Raw genomic sequence first — 16,853 nt, 5'->3', positions numbered from 1 at the left:
AGGGAAATTTTAGAGGGCCTTTGAAATAAGCATCTTTCCTATAATATTGTCAATAAAAGAAATGCAAATAACATGAAATTATGTCCACATCCTATTTAATTTTTAAGTGAATAGAAAGCTTATATTTGCTTCATAGTATTCAAGTCACTTGTCTATAAACTTTTAATAGCACTGTAACCTCTACTGTCTTTTCTCTGTGCTCACATTTCTACAGTTCAGATGGCATTTAGAAGGTTAAATTATCTATTGGTCAGTGACTATATCATTGAAGTCTATCCATAATAGCTGTAGCTAGAGTTACCATTACATTTGCATTAGAAATAAGTTACATGGCTCCTAATAACAACAACTTTGGATAAGTTATTTATTTTTTGACTACCCTAAGGGGCAATGCCAATCACTACTACTTAAAATGTATATATATCATTCCAGTGTTTATTACTTTGTGATGCACTTATACCAAGAGTGCAGTGCTAAAGAGTCATGGATTAGATACTGAGATTTCATAAAAATAACTTCAAATTTCCTCTTGCCTAATCTCCATGTTGATTTCCATGCTATCTCCTTCTGAGTGTACTTTCTGTAAATTAGACGGCACTAAAGTGAAGAATTCCCAGGGTCAGCCCTGCCGATACCGATCCTCCATCCCCTCTGTGTCTCTTGCCTGCCATTGTAATGTTGACCTGTCACTAAGATCTGACATCAGTCTCTTTATGTGGAAGTCAGCATGATTCAGATGTATTCTCAAATCTAGACCACAATAAAGAAAACAACTTCGGTAGTATGCCTCCCATGACTGAGACCCTCCTGGCTCTGGGAATCTTCACCCTGCATCACTTATTGGTTAAAAAGGTTATGAAAGGAAAGTCTAGAAAGAAAACAAAGTTCTAATTCTCCTTCTACCAAAATTAAATCTAAAGGCATTGTAGACTGTGAGATATAAGTATTTAACCACAATTTATGCTGTTATTTTTTGTGAGCAAATATGCTTAAATCTTATGCTTAAGTTAAGTGACTTAAACTATATTGATGTCCTTGGCATAACTTTTCTGCTTAAACTCTGGCCCACTTTGTTCTTTTTAAAAGATTACATTTTAGAGGCATTATTGAGGTTAGGCCCAGAATATCTGGGCCAGTTTATCTTGGTAACTCAAAGTAATCTTTTAGTTTTCAGAGGTTGTTATGCAATAAGAAGAAAAAGAATGGACATGGAAAAAGAACTAGGTAGAGAAAAGCAAGGGAGCTTACTTTCAAGAAATTTTGCACAGACGTGATTTTTAAAATCTTATTTTGACTAATATATTTATTAGTTACCACCCTGTATTTTGGTACTCTTCATTTATATGTTATTGTTTAAAGTTATTTCTATTTGTAAATGGTTTCCTCTAATTTCCTGTAGACATTAGTATCCTAGTTGATCTGGGGATTTTGATTTTGTTTTATGTCTCTACAAGAGCCCTGTCATAAAATGATTGTTAGCATTTGCTATTTTTTAAATAGCTCGTAAAATAGGCTTGATGCTGTGATGTGTCTGCGATGGTTCCTCTATGCTGCATTTGTTGAGATGCAGTTAACTCTTCCCACATCCCAACCGGGGATCTAGCTGATCTCAGACTGAGCTACTCCTCTGGGAGCTGATTATTATTTCCTGGTAAGTCCTTATACAAGGACTTTCACGTATGTAATGAACATCAGTGAGACTGGGGATCACTGATAACTATTTTTGGATCAATAAAAGAGAAAAGTGCATTTCTTTCCATTCTGCCAGAGTTACATTCACAAATTGTAATTAGGAAGTGTAATTTGACAAACTTGTCAGTGAAAATCTCTTCTACACAAAGAAAGACCAAGATCGTTACATCTGCCTGGTAAACAACTGGAGCCCTCTTGCATTATTTATAGGTTTGGTCTTATTTCTAAGCACAATTAGGTCTCTTGGTAACTAGCTCCCACTCACATTAAGGTTTTTCTTTTCATTTCTACATGATTCATTCTCACTATTGCCGTTTTTTGATAACACTGTAGGAAAAAATCACTCCTCTAATCACTCAATCAGCTGAATATGTTCTGTCTCTAGTGCAACCCAGATGCTCTTACTGTGGGATAAACCATGTTAATATCGCTCAATTTAATAAATAAGGTCTCCAAGCTCCTTGAACTCTTTGTTACATATAATCCGACAGCGTTCACTGCACAAGCGCATTGATATTATTCTGTTTCCTGTAATGAACTTCTGTGTGCACATTTTAGATCTGGTAATTCATTTCAGTTGATTATTCAGACGAAATGACAGCACAGTCTTACATTCTGAAGGGTAATCCACAGACCAATAGAACCCCTGCTTTTTGTGCATCCTGAATAATAAGAGAATTTCATTCCTCTTCAAGAAAATGAAGATGAGCGACTACATTCTGAATTCTATTAGATTGCCTTCAGAGCTGCATTGGTAGCCTTCAATTTACATACTCATATATGCATAACACAGATATCCATGTTCTTTTAGCTCAAACCAATGTTATCTATTCCGTTTCATTCCAGGAACATTTATTATTCTCCTCTTTAAAACAGAGCTCAAAGTTCAACTTACATGAAAACATTCTGGAATTGACTCTATTAATTCTATGTATTAATCTTTTTAATTTAAATTTATGGGAAGTTTCAAAGATGCACAAAAGTAGAGAGACTAAAATAGTGAATATTAGTAGTGTAGTCATCACTCTCTCAGCTTCAGCAGTTTTTCAGTTTTTAACAGTTGCCATTCTTGGTCATCTGCCACTCTTCACACATTTAAAAAGATTTTGCTGGTATATTTTAAAGCAACTCCCAAATAGGTTATATATCATCCATAAATAATTATTTTTCAAAATGTAACAATAGTATTATTATAATACTAAACCAAATTAATAATAATTCTTTAATATCATCTAATCTACAGACTGTGTTTTAATTTTCCCCCATTGTCTCAAAAATGTCTGTTTGCAATTGACTTGTTCATTCATAAAGATCTCCATGTTGCGTTTGGTTAGAATATTTTTTGTCACTTTTTTTGTGTGTGAGGAAGATTGTCGCTGAGCTAACATCTGTGCTAATCTTCCTCTACTTTGTGCGGGATGCTACGTCTGCACCCAGGATCCGAACCAGGATCTGCACCTGCAAACCATGGGCCAGTGAAGCTTAACCACTACATGAACTTACCCACTACATCACCGGGCTGGCCCCTCTTACGTTGACTAGCTTTCTTATTTATCTTTCCAACATTTCCTCATCACTGATGGGCTGAGCTTACCTAGTTTAATTCATATGTAACCTACAAATCAGTCACATGGATGTCATCCAGGCTTTCAACCTGCTGGAAGCAGCGTGTCCATGACACTTAAATAAAAATTGCTGTGCCTCATAGAAATAAAATAAAATTATAAATAAAATGAATGGATATAGTCAACATAGAGTTAAATATGGAATTTTACTTTAAGATAATTATTTTGATATTTGCTCACCTTACTAAGAAGCTTTCATGGTGAATTAGCCATAGGGCAGCATGGTTTTTGGCCCATCTTGCTAACAAGGCCTCAGCCCAAAGGAGAACTTGCATAATCATTACACACAAGATATACACACTCCACCTGTAAATACAGATACAATTGTCTGGGTATCTGCAGCTTTCTGGTGTGCTAGGAAACCATGCTTGTATGATGCATCTGTTCTACAGTTAAAAACAGCCTGTTTTCAGTGTCTTAGAAATAACTTTTAAGATTTATAAAGTCGAGAGACCAGATGGTTTCCTTTCCAAACATTTATATTTTCCTCACCCAAATATCAGGAAGTTCATTTCAGATTGCATGCCTGTGTTTGAATTGTTGTGTTTCCTCTAAGTCAGAATAGAAACAAGTTGAGATGTATGATAAATTTTCAATATGTTGCACAAATGGTGTTGTTGCTACTTGTTTGCCTGACATTGCATGAGTAATTCTTTCAAAGTACACTGTCTAAAATCTCAGATAAGGGGAGTGGAGTGCTGAGTGGGTTTCTGAGAAGAGATATGCGAATCTTACACATTTGTTATTTTCAACTGGTTGAAATACTTAAGATTTTCTGTACTGCAGGTGTATAGGGAAAAGGGCTTCAGATTTATGTAAATAGTATAGATTTGCACAAAATAAGTTAATTTGTTTCTGGCATTGTGTTGGTAGTGGTTTTATTTTATTTTGGTTTGGTCTTTTGGTGTCACTTAACGTGATGATGGAGCAATTCTGAAATAAAATTTGTGAGAAGGAACCTAAGATAATTTCATTTAGTTTCTCGAAAGATTTATTTTCAAATCTCCATTTCAGAGAGCCAAATTGGATGAGTAGATAAAAGTAGTCTTATTTCAAAGAACTCAAATTTAGTTTTGTAATTTTCCTTTAGTCACGAGTAGTGTGACACTCTTCACAGCTTAGAGTTCTGATGTGGTAAAAATCTCTTAATTTCCATATTAATCATTCTTGAGGTTCCTGCATTCCTGATTAGGAAAATGTGTAATATCTTCCTGTTTATCAGTCCTTCCTCTTCTGTCTCCTTGGGGCAACTTTGCTCACAAACCATCAGAGCTTACTAAGTTTAAAGAGTCAACCCTGCTTCCACATGGCAGGTGAGCGAGCACAGCAAAATCACATCAGTTCATTAATATACCACATTGTGGGGACTCCTCCTATACCATTCCACAAATAACATTCTTCCAAACTATATGGATGCTCCTTTTGGTCTGCTCCTTGTACAAGTCCTCTTGAGCTCCAAGTTTAGAGCTCCCTTAGTTCATCCCCACATGCTCAGCCATTGTTTCCCAAAGCCAGGGTCACTCGGTACCAAAGGACTTTCAGCCTTAGCCACAGGTCTCAGCCAGACCCCTCCTTGTGCCCTGAATACTCCAGCTAGTAGATCTTAAACCTGAATGTGCATAAGGAACATCTGAGCAGCTTGAAAAAAAATGCATATTCCTTGACCCCACACACAGAGCTCTTGCTCAGGAGCTCTGGAAGGAATCCAAGAATATTCAACTTTAATAGCATTCCAGGTGTTTCTGATGCAAGTGGGAATATATTACCTACTAGAGCCGTGGTTTCAATCCATTGCTGCATGTTTGAATCATCAGGGAGATTTAAAAAGATGCTAATGCCCAGGACCCTGTCCTTGACCATTTAAATCGGAAAGTTTAAGTTTAGCAAGGGCCTGGACATGTTCCAAAAGCTATTCAGGTGATTATAATCTGCAGCCTGATTTGAGAACCACTACCTTAGGCTGGTATGATCAACACAGAGCACCAGATAACTCCTCCCCCAAGTAGTGAGAATCTCTTTGGGACACTTAATGTTTTTTCCTGTCATATAACCTTCAGAAAGACCACCACTGTCCACTCTACCAGGTCTTTAAAATCCAGGGACGCCTCTTCTGTTCATACAAATTGGCACTTCCGGTGTTGTGCATACTAAATAGAGAGATATCTATAGGTAAGAAATAAGTGAATATTCACCTATATTTGCACAATTATGTAACTTGGCCTGCAGCATTTGGGACAAGTTGTGTTTACCTACACAGAGAAAGTCTCTTGCTGAAATTGTTATCTCCTTTTACACACCCCATCACACAGCCCTACACTATCAGGTGTTAAGTTTGGTATACAGATCCAGAGAGTTAAGGCTGCCCGTGTCATAACTGTAATTTAGGATCAGAATGTCAGACTCCTTCGCCTTAGTTTCATAATGATAGAATCTTAAGCAGAGTGGACATCAGCAGCAGTTTCAGCCTAGACTGCAAACCTAAAAGGGCCATGGACATCAGTCTGACTGAGGCCATTTAAGCTAGTTAAGTGAAGACTTAACTTTTGGACCAAGGTCTAAATGTTTCGTCTGCTTTCTCAATAAATGAATGAATTATTTTTAAAACCAATGGGGGAAAATTACAGAGGAAGAAAGGGAACTTTAAACATCACTTGCTTTTTAAGACTTGTTTACCTTAAAGCAATTTTACATCTATGTTCAATAAGTAATAAAACGATGACTTGGTTTAAAAAGTTCCATAGAACAATATCTTGGGGGAAATAATACATATAAATCAAAATTATTTGACCATTTTTTTAGAGTCCGTATGTAATTGTGGAAATATTAGTTATGGTATGATAGGTTAGGATTGCTAGAAGTTTTTGTTTTTGTTTTTAAATTCATGGTTCGCGTTTGTTCATGTGAAGAACTTGTAGGCAGAGGGGTGGGGGACTCTGACACTGCCTCCCCCTTCCACCATTAACCACTCCAAAGCCATCCCAACAAACGTCCAAAGCAATTTTTAAAAAATGCTTTCCATGCAAGTGCAACTTCCAGACAAGTTCCATTGTGTCCCCCCCTTCACCCAAACCATGCAAACAGTTTGCAGCTACTAAGACCCTTCCATATAGAAATCCTAGTGTGGCCAATGATATAAAAACAATTTTCAGAGGTATATGTTGCCTCCCAGCACCTCTGTGAATAGCCTGTGTTCAACATAAACTATTATCAGAACCCATGTATTATTTATTTTTCTGGTAAATAATTAATTTCTAAATATACTCCACATGTGACTTGAAATCCTTGATAACATCTAATGAAAACTGCTAAATGTAAAGTGTGTGTGTGTGTGTGTGTGTGTGCTTTTTTTGTCACAAAAACCATTGAGGGTTATCTATTATTTTTTAAAAAACCCTACAGGATCAACTTAATGACTACTATGATCATTAGAAACACTCTATCGGATTTCTGCTGCAAATAAAGAATTCAAAGTAGATTCCCCTGACCGTGTAAGAAAACGTTGGGCTAATTCTTAAATTGTAGGGTAATTAGACATTCAAATTTGTTAAAAACAGCTTTATGCTTTTCCTTTAGCCATTACTTGTCGAAAGCAAGATGGAGGACAGGCTAGCATCCATGAATGCCTCCAGTATGCAGGCCCTGTGCCAGCCCTCACCCAAGCCTGCCAGATCCCCTGCCAAGAAGACTGTCAGTTTACCAGCTGGTCCAAGTTTTCTTCGTGCAATGGAGATTGTGGTGCAGTTAGGACCAGAAAGCGCACTATTGTTGGTAAGATAATTGGGATGCCAAAGCCAACACTTGGCAAGGTAGAAAAAGACAATGAAAGTCAGACCAAAAGAGTTCTGACAATGTATTTGAAACAATGTATCTGGAAAATGCACAGGCATGCCTTATTGTGGCTATACTTAATACATCAGTAGGTTTGGATGTGTATTTTAATGTAAGTTGGAAGCGAAAGATGCATTATGAACTTTTAGTACAAAGACAAAGTAGCCTTGAAAATTGAACTCCGTCTCCCTATACAATACATGGTAGATTATTTTTTGGTTGAAACGTGCACTTTTGGTGGATTGCCTACAGATTGTGAAACGCTTGGAGAAAAGTTTTTGGGAAAGAATGCCACTTCGTTTTCTTAACACATTCTCACTGTCACAGCCTCAGATTATCCTTCATATCCAGAAGAGGAATATGACATTAATTCTGTATCTGAAAACTGCATTTTAAAAGGCAGTCGCAATGATGAAAAGCAGTAATATAATGAGTGAGAACAGGAGCCATCATACTGAACTAAACCTTGCTGCATTAGAAAATATTGTCTGCAGCAAAAGAAAACAAAAAATATTGGTACTAGTGGACTATTCAGAATTTAAAAGTTACAAAATGAACTACCTGACATAATGAAAACTGTTGAAAACTTATAAGACAGCTTATAAAAGTTAGAGATAAATATATGTAATTAATTATATACCATATAATTAAATAGTAAATAATATATGACACATAAATATAATATAAATATGTGTGATCTAATGAAAATAATGATATATTATTTTTCAAGCACATTTACTGTTATACTCTAGTTTTTCTTTTTTAAAAAGGAATTTATTTATATTTATATAAAAACACCATTTCTAATGTTTTTATTCTGATATTAAATATCTTCATTTAGAATATTATTGCCTGCATTAATTACCAAGTATGTCAAAGTGGTTATTCTTCAGAAATACTGAAAGATACAAAGTCATAATCAGAAAAATAAATACAAAAATCTCATTTTGTAAATTGCCATCTTATGTAACTGCACTCTCTATTTGGAATTAACAAAAAGGCTGTGCCGTCCAGCGCAGTGACTCTCTCCATTTCGTGTTTTTTGCACATGTCATAAAGGAGAGATTTATGCAGTTACCTCAGACTCCCCGGTCAGTGAAAGCACGTGATCCTTTGAGAGGACTTTAATCATTTTGAAGAGTATAAAATTCAGCACAACAGTTAGTGCCTTATGCAAAATGGGCTATTTTTAAATGAGAAAATAAGAAAAATTTCACTATGCAAAGCACCCAGTACTAACTAAGCCTGCATAGAAAGCACTATGGGGTAAGAAAATCGCATTTATTTATAGGCTACTGTTGAATATGGTTAAAAATGGAGAAAGGAAGTTTAGGGAAGGAGAAAACTTAGGGATGCTTGAAATGAGTAATGATATTTTCCAACTTAAATTTCTCCACAGGAAAAAGTAAAAAGAAGGAAAAATGTAAAAATTCTCATTTCTACCCCCTGATTGAGACTCAGTATTGTCCCTGTGACAAATATAATGCACAGCCTGTGGGGAACTGGTCAGACTGCATTTTACCAGAGGGGAAAGTGGAAGTGTTACTGGGAATGAAAGTACAAGGAGACATCAAGGAATGTGGTCAAGGATATCGTTACCAAGCAATGGCGTGCTACGATCAAAATGGCAGGCTTGTGGAAACGTCCAGATGTAACAGCCATGGTAACCCAATTTTTCTTCAGTGTTATACATTTGCTATCTTTGGGGGTGGAGGTAAAATGCATGTGTATCAGAATGGAGGGAAATGAAGGTTTGTAGTAGTGTGTTCTAAATTGAACATCATGGGGCACAACATTATCACTATGTCATTTAATGTAACAGGACGTTCAGTGGCACTTGTTTTGTTGTCCAGAATTGGAAACTAAGTCCCAAATTTGGTGGCAAGGAAGCCTTACATGTAGGCAAAAATGGTGCCAGAAACCTTCCTTGGAACCTACCTGTTGAATAGGCCCAACAATCTCCAACAAGTCTGTGTACAGAGAAGAAGGGGGGAGGAGAGGAGATTTGAGTTTAATGTGAGAAGAAAGTGTTAAACTAGACAGACTTTTAATAACCAAACTGGCAAGATGTACAATGTGCCCTGTTTATTCCTCATTGAGTTGAGATTGATCAAAAAACAACAACAAAAAAATATATATACTTTTAGGAAACTGTGCCCGCTTTTGTTTCTAAACCAGAAAAAGAGAGAGAGAAAGCTAAAATGCAGTGATGGTAGTTGAGTTGTCACAAGTCTGTGAACAGTCGCCATCTTTGACCAGAATAGGTAGTGAACTCTTTATTTCTGAGTCTTAATACGGTCAGCCTTAAGCTATATTTCTCCATTGTTCTTTTATTTTAGTACAATTGTCTTTTTATAATGGAATGAGATCAGTTTACAGTGGGTCAGCCTGAATCATAGATGTCATATATTTGCAAACGCTGGACAGTGATCCTCCCGCCTTCTTTATTGAGGTGATCTAAGAAAGATGAATTAAATTGCTAGGAGGGAGGTACAAGGCAGTTACCCTCCAACCTTGCTGAAATAACTTCTGCTGTTGGAATGGTGCTGTTCCAATTTTGTTATGTGGTTCAGAAAGCAACATGAACTAATAGAACCATCTCACATTTATAAACCATCAAGATATCATGGTGACATATTTAGTGGAGTCTCTTAAACCTGTCCCTATAAAGAAGTTTCCCAAAACTTTGTTCTTTTTTTTTTTTACCTTATCTCATAATTCCTGTTTTATCAAAGTCTAGTGATTTAAACCCCAAAGACTCCATACTGCCAAAGCTCTCGGTATAAGTATTTTTCAGGTTGATATATGTGCATTGCTAGGTTTAAGATTATTCCACGCATTTAGAACAATAAATAAAAGAAAAAAGAGTTTAGTATTTATAATAGATATGCTTTGAGAAACACCTCTAAGAGTAATTGAGTATTTTATTTTCTATATCAAATAACATAAATGCTATAAATTAGATACCAGGAAAATGTAAATGCACTTCCTATTCTAAGATATGATGATAATGTAGAAGATCATAGTGATTAAAATATAAAGTTGAAGATCCTGTTAAAAATGTGTTTCTCCTAGAATGTAGCATGTGTTTGCTCACATTTTAAATTGTTATGCATAGTGAATCACCAAGATAATCATTTGTTTTTAACATAACCTGTAAGCTTGCAGAATGACTCTCATATATTCTCACTTTTACCCCAATCTGTTGCTTGGATGCATAAGAGCTTCATTAAGCCTCTTAACAGTCAATCTTATTTTTAGAAAAAAGCTTTTAAAATGTCCTGTGACTCTCACAAAAATGTTTGATCACGTTAAAAAATAAAAGTACAAAAATAATTGAAATTGGCCAAAGGCAGTAGACTTCCTACCTTAGCATTGTCAATTCAAAGCATGACGAATACAGTACTGTATTCTAGAAGAAAAACACATGGAGAAAAATAATGAGTTCATGACAGCACTGAACTTCATGGGGATTGTGAAAGGATCTAAGATCCTTAACTAAGGGAACTCTTCCAGTTTAGTTCTTTGTGTCTGCCCAGCATCGTTCCTTTCTCGTTAAATCTGATGGATCTATGGTGATCTATGATGGATGTCCAGTGGGATATTTTAGTGTTTACTAACATATTTACTCAAAGTTAAGTCTGAGGAGATCTAGTCTCTGTTGCCTGATGTCTTTAGAAATTGCAGCTTTCCCTAAATATGTTCTGTAACTTCTGATGGGGTTAGTGGAATGTTGTAACTTCGGCCTTCTGTCCTAGGCACGCTCTCAATTGCAGTTTCTATGACCACTGCCTTTTCTTAGCCAAGTCATCTTTCCATATGACAGTAGAAATGGGGTTTTAAAGCAGGTTTCAAGAAATAGTATCTTCCTGCTTTCAGTTTAAGCATGAAATTGATGCCCCACATGTATGCAGTGCAAAGACACTAATTCCTTATTCAATAGTGCCCTTGAGGCATTTCTAGTTAATCTGTGTTGCCCATCTATGGATCATATTACCAGTGAGTATACTGATAAGGCAATTTGACTTTCACCAGTTTAATTATATTATTTTAGGCCATTTCCCGTGCGGCTTTTTTAATGTCTTAAACTTGAGGCACAGTTCTATTATGTCTGGAATTCCTCATAATAGTAGACTCTGTACTGAAAAGTGATCTACCCATACTCCAAAATCAGATCTTGGAGTATGCCTTGGGAGCCACATAAATGTTCACCCATCCTGATACACGGTATTAAATATAGTTCCTGCACAAATGTTGAACAAATGTTGATATATAAGTACACTTTTTGGCATTTAATTATCCTAAAAACATAATACAAATTATGAATACTTATTTTTGGTATGAAATCTTGGATAGTATCACTATAGCAACAGACTTTTTTTTTTTTGAGGAAGATTAGCCCTGAGCTAACATCTGCAGCCAATCCCCCTCTTTTTTCTGAGGAAGACAGGCCCTGAGCTAACATCCGTGCCCATCTTCCTCTACTTTATATGTGGGACACCTACCACAGCATGGCTTGACAAATGGTGCGTAGGTCCACACCTGGGATCTGAACTGGTGAACCCCGGGCCGCCGAAGCAGAACGTGTGAATTTAACCACTGCACCACCAGGCCAGCCCCAGCAACAGATTTTAAATCACTCAAAACCCAAATTACACATTTGAGTCAGAATCTGCATTTTGACAAGATCCCCCGGGGTTCTATTACATATTTAAAGTTTAGGGATTACTGCACTGCATCGTGCAGATGCTCACAGGGTTGGTAGGATCAGGAGGTTGACCTTTGGTAGGAAAAGCCTGTGGAGATCCCTCCTAGAGAACCACAATGTGATGCTGCCTTGGGCAAAATAATCAACAGCTCCCATGTGATGGTTCACTTGATTGCTGGTTGTGGGGAAGAGACCATTAGGAAATTTTTGAAATTTGTAAGGATGAGTCTTCGTAGATGAGTGCCTATTTAGGTATGATTTTGAAAAGAGAATGAGTCTATCGGACCTTCTGCGGAAAGGATATTGGCAGTCTAATGATTGCCCTGAGGAAAATCGTTTTCAGTTCAGACAGATAAATAAGAGAGAGCTCTGGGTTTATTTACTGCTCTATGGGTAAACAGAATACAGTGTTATATTAAAGTGCTGCGTGCATTTGACTTTGTGCGCTCAGTAATCGTGATCCAATGACTCTAAAATCATCAGGAGTTTGTACTGCCATTTGGACATCATGCTGGCATGCAGACGGCTGTAATATTTTTTTTTAGGTCACATTACACCCTTTTAATTATTTCAATTTGTCTTTTAACTGTAGTTACTATTGAATAATTCAGAATAGAGTGCCTAATGCCTTATTAGTGTAAGATTCATTTCCCTTTAACATTAATTTTAAAGTATAGTGATTTGTATTGACTCTTCCATGCTTTCTCTCCTTATTATGTTTATGAATAATATTGCAGACAACCTACTGGACAGTAATGAATGGCTTTAGCATTTGCTTTTGGAAGCATCTGTGGGATTCAAAGTGTGCCCGTTAAAGTTTGGTATTTTGCAAAAATCCTTGCTGGCACCCAGAGTCACTCTTTATAGGGTTTGCTTCATAGGTGGTTTGCACTACAGCACTAATTATTAAAATTTTTAAAAGTTCTATGAACTTTACAGGCGAAACAAAAGCCTTTTAATAAAATATTTTCATGTTATAACTATAGCTTACCCTTATATGGCACCATTTAACATTGTTGCCTAGTAGCCTAAGTGGTCTACATCCTTATGTCACCAGCCTCCTGCAGGTCTGAGGCAGCAATTTCAAGGGAGGGATCATGTGTAATGACCATCCCAGCTGCTACAGGAACTGCAGATACCAGAGCTATCAGTCTGGGACTCTAGTACACATGACACAGGTGTGGGATTTTCTATTAGAATTTATGGGAACAAAAAAGAAGCAACATCAAAACTTAGAAAAAAGAATGCAGGCTGACCTTATTTGTGGCCCAACTGAATAAAAAAAAATCATATAGTATTCAATTTACAAATAGATTTTAGTTCAAGAGCTTGTACTTTTAAGGTGTTGTGTGAAACTCAGGGCACAGCTGATAAAAATAATTGTGAGTATGGGGAGAGGAAATTCTGAGGATAACCCACGTGACAACTCAACCACAACATAAGCTGGAATGTATTACTTTTTGTAATGGGCTTCTATGGAAGATTATATAAACTTAATATTAGAGGTTAATTAGAAACAAAATGGAATGAGAAATTATTCCTTGTCGTAGTGGATGCTCATATTTGAGGAAGAGCATGTTTAATTAAACCAGGCAGAAAAGGCAATAAATAGACTTTTGTAAACAAGCTGAAATGGAGCGCTGATTTTTCCAAAAAGCTTTTTCAGTCGGTGGTATTTATTTAATGTCTAGTTCATTTCAGAATTTAAATCTTTCATTTGGTAGCACAGGCGCAGCTAGTATTGGTTTTGCAGTTATTCACAATTGAGATCTTTTTCCCCTCAAATGAAAAAGAGAGACAGGGAGTGAGGGACGGACTTTTCGTGAGGTACTAGCTGGAAGTTTAAAGAGCCAGGGAAAGAAAGAAAGGACTGCTGTGGATAATTTGGTACAAAGAGAAAACAATTGCCTAAGGTCAAATCTCAGTAAGGTGTGAACACCAGCATTATTCTTCAACAGGCTGCCTGAAGGAGCATTATGGAGGTGGTGAGGGAGAGACTTTGGCTGGAAAATGTCCTGCAGCTACCGTTCATGTCGTGTGATGGAAAAACATCTGATGTTATCCTTTAGTCCTGTGTGCTCCATGTCCTGGACACCTCGACTCCTCTGTTACTTAATAACATGGTTTTCGAACTGGGCTCCACAAGCTTCTCAGGCCAGACCGTCAAACATACACTTATACATCCCATACACTTTCATTTCAGCTTTTTAGGAAGAAAGTAGTCCGTTGCTTAAAATAAATTTAATTGCCAAGAACAATTCATTATTTGCAACAATAAAAAGAGAACATGCTTGATCTTTGCCTTTATCCACAATCTCTGCCATTATATTTTATTCTGTGTCTTTTCTGTTGGCCTCTGACCCCTTATTCCCTCTAATGCCATAGAAAAGTGATAACACTAATTTCAGTGAAATAATTAGAGAACAGTAATCATACTGATATCTGCGGTAACTTTATTGCTATAACCATAGAGTGGCTCATTACTTACATTGTTACAAGATTTCATCATTCATAAAGATACTAAATGACCTGTGTGAGTCCACATATAGATTCCTATTATATTAGTAAAGCCCTGAAAATTGGAAATAATTTTAAAGCACTATATCCCATTAGTTGAGTATAGCCTCATTCCTAAAATGTAGGTCTTTTTCTCCTTCAAACATCATAATGGTCACGGAGTGAACAAGGCTTACGCATAAGGAATATTTCTATATAAATGCATTAAGAAGTCATTATATATTAGACATAGGCATATCTGTGGGCTCAGAAAGTAACCTGAGAGCACACCAGCAAATCTGTGGGCATTTTAAATTTAAACTTTAAAGAAAAATCTGTACTTGTATTTGCTCTTCAGGTTTATCTCATTTCCCCATGGATGCATTGAAGGCCAATTTAGCCCTTATAAGAAGTTTTAGTTAATTTGCATAAAAACAACATTGACTCATATTACGGTCTTTTTAAATAGCCATTAAAAAGAATTCAAGAAGTTTACCCACATAACAGCTTCCCTCCCTTTGCCATAAATTTGACCTTTAAAGCTTTAAAACTTTAAAGTATAAAATCATTTAAGAAGAAGAAACTTTCTTAGGTTGGGAGATTTTGTTTTTTATTTGTTTGTTTTTGCATTTTTTTCCATATCTGGAAATGGACATAAAAAGGCCTACTTTAAAAAAAAGTATATTAAAACTCTGTGTGGCTCACAATATGAATCCAATTTCCATGCATTATAATTACAATCTATCTGGATGATCTACTTCTCACTGATCCAGCAAGTTACTATAGGAAAAAGTCAATAAGTAAAGGAATGTAGTATTTCACTCATTCTCCCAGAAAGTCACAGTTCATAGGAGCAAAAAAAGAAAGCTCAGGGTAAAGAGACCTTTTTAACCTAGTTTAATGCAACGATTTTCCAACTTACTTGACCACAGATGCTTTTTGTAAAAATTATGTTTAACACTTGTTAAAATCCAACAAACTCATATTTAAGGATCATCCTTTGGAAATACTTCTCTGACAATATATGATTTTCATTGAGCGAAAGAACAGTGCTCTGCATTGGATCAAATTAAAAATAAATCACTCTAAAAAGTTTCAAAGTTAATTTCCCATTACTTCATCTCCATAATCTGAACACTCTCTCAAATATGTTTATATTGCTGACAAAACTCTATTCCCAAACTGAGTTTTTTAAAACTTATCTCTGATTTTTAGTACTGTGTTAGTTAAAATTATAAATGTTAAATTTGGGGAGAAAGTCAATAAATACCTTAATGTATATAATTATTCCTAAGGGTTTTATTTTGATTGAATAAGTAAACTATAGATACAGATTCTTACATATGTAAGTTTATTTATTTCTTTTTTTAATAAAATATATGTCTGAAAGTATACTGCAATTCTGACACTGACTACCTGGAGTTAGGCGAGGTTAAGGGCTCAGTCCTATATGAGACTGCTCTCACTTCAGACATCAGCTGCAAGTGCATGGATCCCCAGGCCAACCTTACTACTAACAAGCTGGCTACAGTTTTGGGGGTTCCCACTATCCCCTCAAGTTCAATAACTCCCAGGAATGACTCACAGAACCCAGGAAAGCACTGTACTTACAATTACAGTTTTATTATAGCAAAAGGATACAAAATAAGAGACACAAAGGTGAGGTCTGAGAGAGTCTCAAACACAGATCTTCCATGTTCTCTCCTCCTAGAGCTAGGAGACATCACCTTCTCTGCACATCAATGTGTATTATCAGCCAGAAAGTTCACCTGAGCTTTGATGTCCAGAGTTTTTATTGAGGTTTCATTATGTAGGCATGATTAATTGAATCACTGGCCACTTGGTTGAACTCAATCACTCCTCCCCAGAGATTGGTTGGATGTCATGCAGCTTAAAGCCCCAACCCCCTAAATACCTGGTTGGTCTTCATGGTGTGACCAGACCCCCCCCTCCCCCCCGGCGTTCTGAGACATCTCTTTGGCATTTTACACTTGTGTAGTTCAAGGGGCCCACGTGAATAACAAAGATATTCTTATCACTCATGAAATTTCAACAGCACAATATAGTAATTGTGAAGGTTGTTGAAAGGTACTTTATCTGCGCTTTCATAATTCAAATGAATGAGGTGATTGGATATATCTCAAAGGCCATATGTCCTCCAGTTGCCACTTTGAGTATGCTAGTGTTTTGTATTTTTGTATTCATTTCAACCTGAAAGAGCAGTTGAAACAGATGTAGGATACAAAAAATATGATCAGAAGTCAGGAGTTTGATTTTTCCATGTGTCAAATTCAGTGTAGAACTGCTAAAAGTTTTAACATCCTAACTGTGAAGTCATTTATTTTATTCCAGCATTCCTCAGAAACCATAAATTGCTACAAGATGCCAGCAGTTTATTTAGCTTTAAAACGTTTCAGATGTTTCTGTCTTCCCATCCCCCATGATTGTTTGGTGTTAATTGCCCTCAGAAATGATCTTAGCAGAGAAGGCAGGGGAATGCTTAT

General features: G+C 36.4%; 1 protein-coding gene across 1 annotated transcript in view; it reads left to right on the top strand.

The window, feature by feature from the left end:
• The window catches only part of THSD7A (thrombospondin type 1 domain containing 7A), a 661,869-nt gene that overhangs the window by 602,567 nt on the left and 42,449 nt on the right, over positions 1-16,853 (top strand). The window contains exons 15-16 of the mRNA XM_014838058.3: positions 6,891-7,085; positions 8,545-8,808. Of these exons, the coding sequence (XP_014693544.3) occupies positions 6,891-7,085; positions 8,545-8,808 (459 nt within the window). The remainder of the gene's footprint in view (positions 1-6,890; positions 7,086-8,544; positions 8,809-16,853) is intronic.

The sequence above is a fragment of the Equus asinus genome, chromosome 1 (assembly GCF_041296235.1).
Source record: "Equus asinus isolate D_3611 breed Donkey chromosome 1, EquAss-T2T_v2, whole genome shotgun sequence".
In the NCBI taxonomy this organism is placed as follows: domain Eukaryota; kingdom Metazoa; phylum Chordata; class Mammalia; order Perissodactyla; family Equidae; genus Equus; species Equus asinus.
This window is presented reverse-complemented; position numbering and strand designations above follow the sequence as displayed.